This window comes from Oreochromis niloticus, linkage group LG19 (assembly GCF_001858045.2).
Source record: "Oreochromis niloticus isolate F11D_XX linkage group LG19, O_niloticus_UMD_NMBU, whole genome shotgun sequence".
In the NCBI taxonomy this organism is placed as follows: domain Eukaryota; kingdom Metazoa; phylum Chordata; class Actinopteri; order Cichliformes; family Cichlidae; genus Oreochromis; species Oreochromis niloticus.
Window position 1 is genome coordinate 14,739,890 of NC_031983.2, and position 11,052 is coordinate 14,750,941.

Consider the following 11,052-nt stretch of genomic DNA (forward strand, 5'->3'; position numbering starts at 1 on the left):
TAGCTAGCGCCCCTTCGTGAAAAACCACCCAGGCTTGGCTGATAGTGAGGTGGCTAAAATTTGTTTAATCGCCCGATCGCTCGGCAAGGGTCTGTGTCTTAGCTGGACTTATTTTTCGTTTATATGGGCCGATGATGCTGGTCGATGTGGAAAAAATAACTGAGTTGTTTGGTGGTGGAGCTACAACAGAGGGCAGCTATCCACCGGTGTGTGACAGAAAGGACATGCCGCGAACGAGACATACAAGGCGGTGAGGCTACCGCCGATCGTCCGGTGTTTGCTAACGCGGAGGTCAATCGTGGATCAGGGAAAGCGAAGGCAGGAGCGTGAGGTGAACTGAATTTCAGGTAAGAAGTTATGACCTGCACTCTATTTGGGTCAGATATAAACCGAGTTTAGGTGTAGTTTATTTAGCAACAGTTTTCTTACGTGTTGCTGATAGCCGGCTGGCTAGCTAGCTAGCGCCGCTAGCTTAGCTAGCTAGCGCGGCTAGCGACCCTTCGTGAAAAACCACCCAGGCTTGGCTGATAGTGAGGTGGCTAAAATTTGTTTAATCGCTCGATCGCTCGGCAAGGGTCTGTGTCTTAGCTGGACTTATTTTTCGTTTATATGGGCCGATGATGCTGGTCGATGTGGAAAAAATAACTGAGTTGTTTGGTGGTGGAGCTACAACAGAGGGCAGCTATCCACCGGTGTGTGACAGAAAGGACATGCCGCGAACGAGACATACAAGGCGGTGAGGCTACCGCCGATCGACCGGTGTTTGCTAACGCGGAGGTCAATCGTGGATCAGGGAAAGCGAAGGCAGGAGCGTGAGGTGAACTGAATTTCAGGTAAGAAGTTATGACCTGCACTGTATTTGGGTCAGATATAAACCGAGTTTAGGTGTTGTTTATTTTCGTTGTGCTGACTTTTTCAATCACTTACAATAACTCGTACTGCGTGCTAGCTAGCACTACGGAGTTTGTATACAGCTGTGTGCGCGCTAAGTTACCGATGTTGAACTTTATGACAGCCTCCCCTGTCATTCTCTCGCCTGTTGAAACTTCAGTCATGAAACTGATCAATGATCGGCTTTTCTCTCTTGTTTGTTTATCGCGCTAAACAACAGCAGCACGTTTAAGCTTGATCAGCTGTTGTTAGAATTCTTTTGATTTTAATTTCTAGTATCAGCTGATGTTTGCTGGAGCATGAAGATGAAATCAGGAGATGTCCTTACTGAATCATCAGAGCTGAACTGGTGATGGAGAAACAGGTTTACCCTTAGGTGACATGAATGAGTTGAAGGGAAGTTATGAACTGTTTCTGACAGACAAATATACACCAAGCTCCTTTTTTTGTGTAGCTGACAGCTGGTAACTGTGCAGGGGCGGATCTAGCAAAGCTTTTGCCAGGGGGCCAGGTAGGGCATTAACAGAGAAAGGTGGACACAAAGATATACTTTTCTTTCTTACTCTCATATAAAATATTTAGCTTTTATTAAATAGTTATCTGAATCTTACAACCAAAGTTTGTATAATAATACACAAGATTGGCTGTAGACCATTGTTCATCATTCAGAACACTGTGTAAAAATAACAAAAAACAAAAAGTGAATGCAAAAGTGCATAAATATTTATTTTACGTGTTTGATGTGTGTGGCGGGGCGTGGTCTGCAGTGCCGCTGCAGGGGAGGTGGACCCACCTGAGCGGCACCTGCAATCACGCCTCTCGGGCGTAGTCTGTGCTCTCTCGGCTGTTTTTGGGTGTGTGTCGGGCTGTGAGTTGAAAAGCTACAGCCGGCTGTTTGGGTACACCAACCATGTGTGAAAAGTGGTCCATAACGTAATGCTTCAAAGCGTGTTCATGCAAACATTGTCGGATCTGCCGTGGTACAATGGGACTTCTGCTCATGAACCTGTGTGCACAGCGTCTGCAAATCGGCGCTGTACGAAGTAACTTCATCTTTACACAAAACTGTAAGCTGTTATCTGTGAAGCGTGAGCGGTGTTTGTTTTTACCATAGTTCATGGTGGAGAATGGGTGCTCTTCTGAGTTTTGCTCTCTGTAGCCGTATGAATGGCAACTACAGTGATTAGCAGCGGCATAGGCACACATAAAATTTCTTCTGAAATTTTCGCTTTCTAGTTTGTTGTTGTTGTTGTGCTAAGCTAATAGACAGAATGCTACAGGCATAGCTCTAAAGCATGTAGCCTGATGGGCAGTGTAGTCCGTGCTGCAGGGAGAATGGACTGCCATACCCGTTATGTGTCTGTGAGCGAGGGAGGGAGAGAAAGGAAAAGTCCGAGCTGTCACGGAGCAAAAACGGGAGCTGGAAGCATGTAAATATAATAATAACCACTGCAGCCAAGAAGAGTGCCTGACGAGCCCATTTGTAAGTAAGCTATTAAGACTCAACTGTACACTGTGTTCGTGTTTTCCTCCGGAAAAAATAAGTTCCGTTGGAGCAGCCTTTCAACGCCTCTCTCTGTCTCTGGCAAGCAAAGTTGACCCAGACAACAAAGTAAAGCTAGTTTTCGGCTACCAGCCCGACACGGAACCGGACGTATTAGCCAGAGGTCCCTTTACTACGTTTCGTACTACGTACCTTCAGTAACAGTAATAAATCACAGCAATAGGACATTCATGTAGTTGTAAACAGCATGATAATATATTAAGTATTCCAAAGTATTCAGAATACGTTACTCTCATTGAGTAACGTAACGGAATACGTTACAGAATACATTTTGGGGCATGTATTCAGTATTCTGTAGTGGAATACATTTTAAAAGTAACCTTCCCAACACTGCAAACACATCATAATCTCAGAACTTGAAATGAAAACAACTGGATATCTTTTTGGCCAAACTAAAGACCCAAACACTGAGCTGCAGCTGCAGTCCTAGGAAGAGATACTGCACCTGCGCAGGACTCTGCGCAGCTTGCTGTGAGGATTAATAAGCATCACATGTGGGTATTTACCTATCTGTTCCATAACCCACAGCCAGCACTCCATGGTTCAAATGCATGCTGCTACATCCAGGTTCATCATATAGTCCTGGAAATACATGTCATCATCATTAACATCAAACTGACAAGTATAACACCAAAATAAACTTCCTATTTCTTTTTCTATTTGAAGATACTTTTCTTAGCACTTCCACAAAGTGTTTCAATGTCTGCATTAATGACCCAGATTATAGTCAGATGGTGGCCACAGCCTCTTTCAGGAAAGCTCAATCAGCTCATTCACAAATGCAAATGCATTTGGCAACAATAGTATCACAGTTGTAATCGCATTGTTCATCCAAATTGAGAAATTGAAATCTTATAATTTGACAAATGTTTTACTGACATATTATGATTGACTGCTAATCATAGTTATATTATCAAACTATGATATCAACGGCAGCACATTCACAACAGCCTCACAGTGCACACAGACATACAGGACACACACACTCAAGCTCATACACGCTTGCTCAAATTAGTTTATATGCTCATACATAGTCAGACTTATGGAGCATATTGCCACACATTTTGCCTCTCTCTATTTACAAAGAAATTATTTATTTCCATTTCCCCCACCCGTCTAAGCATCACACAGCGTGCATCATTAGCTATACACACACAACTATGGGCACACTAAGGTTTGTCACATGGAATGTGCATGGAGCTGGCTCCAGAGAAAACAGGATAAAGATATTTAACGAGCTTAAAAAACTATAGGCAGACGTTGTTTTATTACAAGAGACACACGGACCTGTCACAACTATAAATATACTTGAGTTTCCTAATGTGTTCTCAGTAGGGCTGGGTATCGTCACTGATTCGATCCATGATTTTGATTCGATTCGATTTGAATCGGGGAAATTTTGCCTCAGACAGTCAGAAATATTATATTTCTGATCATTTATCAGTACTGACACTTGTGAGACTTTATCAGAGGTGTAAGCATCACAGCAGAAGCCTTTGTGTTCAAAGTAACTGAGGATAAAACACATAGAAACAAGAAGGAGATTTTCCTGGCCTGGCTTTTTATAGCAGATACCTTAAAAATATTCTGCAGTAGAAAAAAAACTGAAGAAAACCATGAATCATCATATGAACATTACCTGATGCAGCTGAAGTGAAGTAGAGCAAAGTTACAGAGGTTTTATTAGAGACACAGCTAAGCGTTTTGCAATTTGTCATAATTTTAAAAAGTTTGCATTTCTTCAGTATTAAAGACAGCAGAAATGAGGCTTTCTTTTCGGAAGTCATTAAAAAAAAACAGCGGCCGACAGTGCTGTAAACAACGGTATACTGGTGGGTAATAAGCAAGCGAATAATGCAGAAAACAGATTTTTAGATGGGAAACTGTTCTTGAAGTACACTGAGATGGGAAGCGTGATTTTATCGTGGTAGAAGCAAAACAGCAAAGATAAGAGGGAATTCATGACGATGTTTATGTGAAATGTGAAGCTTAGTTTGGATATTCTTTTGCTGCTGGTTCTGTCAATTTTGGCTGGAGAGTGATAAACCTCACAAAACTATTTCAACAACCACCAAACAGCTAAGGCAGCAAACAAGAGCAGGTAAACAGATTCCGCACAAAGACGTAAACACAAAGAGCAGACCCGACTTATCAGAATCAGTGAGCTGTCGGCTTTCAGCCCCCATAGCGTGTCCATGTACGTGCCATCCATATTGAAATAAATCAATTATTGACACCCACCCCTAGTTCTCAGTCTGCTATAGACAAAGGGGGGGTAGCAATTGTAATGTATAAAAATATTAATTTCACAGTACTCTACACAGTTATAGAATCAGGGGGTAGATTCCTAATCATTAAATTATCTATACTTAACAAAAAGCTAATAAATGTTGATGATCCATCATTCTTTCGTGTTTTTTTTTAGTGCACTCTCTGAACACCTAGAGTGCACATTTGTTCTTGGAGGCAACCTTGACCTTGGACTAAATGAAGATTTTTTGAATAGGCTCAACACAGCTGGAAGTCAGCGCAATTGGCAGTCCACAAATATAATTAAACAGTATATGACCGAGTTTGGGCTTTGCAACGCATGGCGCTCCTTACACCCCAATTGTAAGGAATACACTTTCTTCTTCATGTCCATCGCTTATACTCTCATCTGGATTATTTCCTAATCAGCAGATCACTGTTGAGTGACATTTCAGGCACTGAGATACACCCTATAGCTGTCAGCGATCATGCTCCTGTATCTTTAACACTAATACATAACAAGAACACTACACAAGTAAAAACTGGAGATTTAACACATCGCTGCTCAAAGATGAAGACTTTATTAAATATTTAAAAAAAGAGAAGACTTTATATTTAGACCATAATGACACTCCTGGAACATCAGCATCTGTTCTCTGGGAAGCAGGGAAAGCTGTGATAAGAGGTAAAATAATTTCTTTCTCATCACATAAAAAGAAGAAAACCAAAATATTCAGGAACTAGAAAAAAAACATCAAACCCTTAGAAAAAGCCTACGTGTCCCACTAAGATCAGGAAATACTGAACAAAATACGCAAAACTAGCATTAAATGAAATCATTAATAAAAAAAACTCAATTCTTAGTACAAAGACTTCACTTGCAAAATTTTGAACATGGCAACAAATCCAAGCGATTCTTAGCTAACCAGTTAAAAAGAAATAAATGAAAGTATATGTGCTGTTGAAGATTTATCTGACAACATAATAACAAATCAGTTTCTTGACAATTTAACTCTTCCAAAATTACTGGACAGTCAAGCAATGCACTGGATTTGCCATTGACACCAGGTGAACTCTAGGAGGCCCTGATAAGTATGCCCAATAATAAGGCTCCAGGTCCAGACGGCTTTCCAGCAGAATTCCACAGAATGTTGCATGAAATCAAGGAAAATGGCAGACTACCACCAAATATGAATTCTGCCAACATTAGTCTCCTGAGAAAACCTGGCAAAGACCCTGTTTTTCCCTCAAGCTATCACCCAATATCCCTAATTAATGTAGACCTCAGAATAATCTGCAATGCCCTCTCAAAAAGATTAGATAAGGCACTCATCAACAAATACACGTAGATTACTTAATTTGATAGACTACTCATGCAATAAAAAAATTGAAATGGCAATATTATCTCTAGATGCAGAAAAGGCATTTGACAGACTTAACTAGAAATTTTTATTTGCAACTTTACACAAATTTGGTTTTGGAAACTCTTTCATAAACTGTTTAAAAATATTATATAATTCCCCAACATCTTGTGTCAGAAAAAAAGATCAAACATCCTCCAGCTTCTGTCTTGTGAGGGGCACCAGGCAGGGATGCCCACTCTCTCCTTCACTGTTTGCAATTTTTATTGGTCCACTAGCAGCAGCAATTTGACAGGGTACAGTAAATAAGGGCTTAAAGTGCAAGAATGCAGAACATAAAATCAGTCTTTATGCGGACAATGTGTTGCTTTTTCTCCAAAATTCACAAACCAGTCTCTCTGGATTAATTGCATTCATAAACTCTTTTTCAAGAGTTTCAGATTATTCAATAAATTGGTGAAAATCTACAGTTCTTCCAATTAATTGCTCCTTCTCTAATTCTTCTTCTACCCCACTGCGATCTAGAAATATCAGTTATTTAGGTATTAATGTCTCTTCTTAGCTTGCAGATTTAACTAAATTAAACCACATCCCCCAAGTAGAAGGCAATCTGGCTAGATGGAAATCTCTACCCATATCACTGATGGGAAGGGTTGCCGCAATAAAAATGATGATCTTGCCAAAAATAAATTATTTTCAATGATCCCAAGTAAAACATCACAAGATTGGTTCAGGTCTGTAGATTCATATATTTCTAATTCATGATGTACTACATAACAAAAATATGATTAACTTTCCAGATTGGAGTTGTAAAGGAATTAAATACTTGGAACATGTGTGCACATCAGAATTCTGACTTTTTCTCAGAAAGTGTGCCCACTTTTTTTTTCCGGAGGCCCTAATCCTCTTCCGTAGAAAAGAGAGATTCTTGGCACCATTAAAAAAAATGCACACACCTTATTTTTAAATGCTCAGAAGTTTATTAGGTTTATTAAGTTTTCAATGGGACATTTTGGTCAAAGCAGAAGAAAAAAAGATGCAGATGAGTTTTCTTCCACCTCTTCAGACCAGAGGGTAGCTTGCTTTATTAGCAATCCCACAATTGATGCTTTTGTTCCTGACCATCTTAATGTATCCCTCCTCTCCCCAGTCAAGACCCCAGCTACAGAAAGGAACAAATTAACAACATTTAGCAGCTAAGAATGAGTTATGTTCACACTAATAGTTCAATAGCATTTAGAGACACAATGATCACCACTCAGTAAATTAAAAAAAAAAAAGAGTGAAGCACATGAATTAAAAAATTACCATCACATGTGGGTATTTACCTGTTCTTGACCAGCCAGTAGTCAAGTCCATCTTCAGCACCATAACCCACAATCAGCATAGCATGGCTAAAGTGGTTGTTGCTGCACCTCTCCTCAACATACACTCCTAGAATTACATGTCAGTCAGACTGAGAAGTACAAAAAAGAAACACTTTCTATTTCTTTTTCTTCTTTTTAAGATATTTTTGTTGGCACTGTCAATAGCCACACCTGATTGGTAGAGTTGGAAGGACTCATGAGAAGCATCCACGGCTATAGATATCGGTCCGATGGCGGCCACTGCTTGCTTCAGAGCTTCTTCATCCTGTTTCACAGTACCGTAACCACTGCATTGGGCACCAACAAAATTTGCGTTGTAATGGCATCGTCCATCCTAATTGAGAGAAAAAATATCATAATTTATTACAATTTGTTACTGTAGTGAGACATTATGAAGTGGCAATCAAAGTTCTATAGCAAACAGAGCATTTACAGTACTATGTTGTTAAAGATGGATTTTTAAGACATTAATAAAGTAGCTTTTACTGTGGGCTATACATGACTTGGAGCGACTATGTATTTTGGCAGTATTGTACACCACTTTATACACTTTTGTCATTAATAACAATTTCTAAATGAATTGAGCTGCAGCTCCAACTTTGATATCTAGAAAGAGATAGGAAGGTCAAGCGATAAAATACCTTATAGTGTAAAAAATTCAACTATTGTTATTTACATCAACAAGAAATGTGATCTGACATGTTTTTTAAATATTGCTGTCTATTTACCTTAGCTTCATAAGTGTATGATTCCTCAGTTTGAATTCCTCCATTGTCTTTGATGTACTTAAAGGCAGGGATCATCCAGCCTCCATCGCAGCCCTGGTTGAAATAGTTTCGAGTGCAATCGACCAACTGCTGCTCACTCAGAGACACCAGATTTCCTGTCTTCTTGAAGTGCTGACCCTCCAGTGCACCAGTCTGCAATAAGGATGAGTCAGTTGAGCAAAGTTTTCAAAGTTACAAAAATGCACACTAAATTATATACACTTACTGCACTGAAAGCCCAGCAGGAGCCACACTGCTGCTGATGCTTGACTTTAGTGACGTATCCCTGTTCCCTCCAGTCAACAGTGTCGGACAGGACTGTACCTTTAGGCAGGCCATTGAAGGTAGAGCCACGGTGAGGCAGAGAGGCATTGAAGGAGCCAAGACAGCTCAGCTTTTTGTACTCTTCATTTTCCTAAAGAGGGACAACATTCATGAGGTTTTTGTTGCCAAATGCCATGTAAAATTGCAACTGAACATATTGATGAAAATATAAATGCTGAACAAAAACAACATCTTTTTCTGCACATACCATATCAGCAAAGTAGGTCATCCCAAGGCGGAAGGACTTCAAACCCTGGTCAGCCAAAGCATTGTGCTTTAGCACAAGTTTACGGTTGTTGAGCCAGATCTGCTTCCTTTGAGTCTCCTCTGATGGAGAGTCGTAGGATTTTTCTGTCAGTTAAAAAAGGAAAATTAAATATCATCATTAAGTATAAAAAGAAAAAATTACAAATCTTGCCAAACATTATTAAAAGCATTTGGCAAAAGGCTAAAATAAAAATGGAGTGGAAGAGATCTACTGTCTCACCAAACTTGAGCTTCCAGGCATGAAACTCCATGTCTTCCAGAGACATGCGGCCACAGCTGGATACAGCCAGAACAGCAGCAACAACTAGAAGCAACTTCATCTTGACTAAAAACAAGCTGAAACAGACACAGATCCTTTTGACTTACAGGAAACTAAACAGCTTGTTTCTGATGTTTCCAACATCAGCTTTAAAATGCTTTCTGTCATGATGTTGGATGTCGCTTTCCATTACTGCAGTATGCACTATATTTCCTTCTTTCTTTTTTTTAAATTCTCGTTTTTCAAATGAATAAATCTCTGTTTTTTTCTTTTCATGGGTACAACACTAAAATGTGTATTTACATTTGTCTGCATGTTATCTGTGTTGTAGCTACTTACCTGTCTCAGTGTCTGCGTCTGTCCCGAAGACTGAAGTATAACCACATGGGAGGAGTGCTTATATAGCTGACTACAGCTATTCCAGCTGCTCGTAAACAAACAGAAAGAATGTCAGATATAAAAAGAGGTGGAGCTATACATTAAGAAGAGGATCACATGAGAACATTTTATTTAACAAAAACAGCAAAGCTAGTTAATTTAAGTGTCACGAGTCATTCTTTTGATGCATAATCACCAAATCTGCACTTTATTGTATGATTTGACAATGTTGTACAGAGCTTTGAGAGATATCACTGAATGCTCTGTTTTTGATTTTAAATTACCTTATGTCAAATGAAAGTAGTTTAAGCTAGCTGAGTGCAAACAATTTCATTTGATATATTAATCGAATGAAACAAGTTTAATCTGCAATCTTTTGAAATACTTAAAATACATAATGTAAAATCATAAAAATACACACTTAAGAGACATGGTCAAGTTAAGTTATTTAATTTTACTTTGACCACCAACCTATTTTGTCACTTGAATTCTTTTGTACTTTTGCAAGCCACTGTAACCACAAAGAGAGTTGGATAATGCAACCATGATTACGCATCATTGGTTTGAAAAGTTCTGGAAAAATTCTCTCTTATGTTGTTTTACTTACAAGCACCATTCTGTTAATGGCAGTTATATTTTTCATTAAAAGAAACTGTTCATCCCTTGTTTACCCTCCAGAGAGATGGCTTAGAGACCCTGGCTTATTTGAACAAAGTCTGATATATTGATCTTACAATGACATATTCACTTTAGCTCTGCTAAAGGCATATTTATAATTATGTATTGTCTTCAAGGCATATATCAAAATCTAACTGCAGCTTCAGTGGAAATGGTACAACTCATAGATAGGGATGGCAGTTGTGAACAGGTTCTCTACTAGAACAAAATTTTGCAGTGAGAGTACTGACAGGGACTGACAGGGAAGACAGTGTGTTCTAGTGGGAGGGTACATTATTGGCTAACAGGCAAATTTGAAATCCTTTCCCTTACATCCAAAGTCTTGAATAATCAGGAGCTATCTTATCTTATAGACCTCATAGTGCCTTATCACCCCAATAGAGGATTTTGCTTTCAGACTGCTAGCTTATTTGTAGTTCCCAGATTATAAAGTGTAAAAGTAAAATGAGAGGCAGAGCCTTCCAACGGATCTATCTCCCATTATGGATGTGGGAGACAGACACCCTCTGTACTTTAACGATTAAGGTTAAAACCTTCTTTTTTGACAAAGCTTACAGTTAGGGCTGGATCAGGTGAATTGTCCATTAATTATGACTAGGCCCACAGCAGCCTGGGCCTTCCCATGATGAACTGAAACATTTCTTCTTCACTTAGTGCTTCTCTTACCGCATTTAATGATTAGTTGGTATTCATCTCTGTCTCTCTTCCACAGTGTGTCTTTATCCTATCTTCCTCCCCTCACCCCCAACCAGTCATAGCAGATAGTCTTCCTCTCAGCAGGTGGAGATGACTTAAACCCTTTTTGTAGAGTGCATTTGTGTTCGTGGACCAGTCCAGTTTGCTATTGAGGTGAACACCCAGGTATTTGTACTCCTCCACCGTTTCAGTGTCCAAACCCTGGATGTTCACTGGTGTAATAGGGGGTGGCTTCTTGCTGAAGTCAATC

The 11,052-nt window shown here is 39.5% G+C and overlaps 1 protein-coding gene across 1 annotated transcript; it reads right to left on the minus strand.

The window, feature by feature from the left end:
- Positions 1–7,042: 7,042 nt before the first annotated feature.
- On the minus strand, positions 7,043–9,595 carry LOC109196036 (cathepsin L1). Its single transcript, XM_025900751.1, has 8 exons — positions 9,390–9,595; positions 9,012–9,127; positions 8,733–8,875; positions 8,427–8,615; positions 8,162–8,353; positions 7,605–7,767; positions 7,395–7,500; positions 7,043–7,228 (listed from the first exon to the last, which is right to left on the minus strand). Exons 2-8 carry the CDS (start codon positions 9,109–9,111, stop codon positions 7,129–7,131), a joined length of 993 nt encoding a protein of 330 aa, XP_025756536.1. The 5' UTR covers positions 9,112–9,127; positions 9,390–9,595; the 3' UTR covers positions 7,043–7,128.
- Between the last annotated feature and the right edge of the window lie 1,457 nt (positions 9,596–11,052).

What these genes read in the sequence shown, in the direction of transcription:
- LOC109196036 (XM_025900751.1), bottom strand. Translation starts at nt 9,111, where the DNA reads ATGAAGTTGCTTCTAGTTGTTGCTGCTGTTCTGGCTGTATCCAGCTGT. An exon ending in TGCCTGGAAGCTCAAGTTTG is followed by an intron (nt 8,876 to 9,011) that starts GTGAGACAGTAG and finishes TTTAACTGACAG; the next exon opens with AAAAATCCTACGACTCTCCA. An exon ending in CATACACTTATGAAGCTAAG is followed by an intron (nt 7,768 to 8,161) that starts GTAAATAGACAG and finishes TCTCTCAATTAG; the next exon opens with GATGGACGATGCCATTACAA.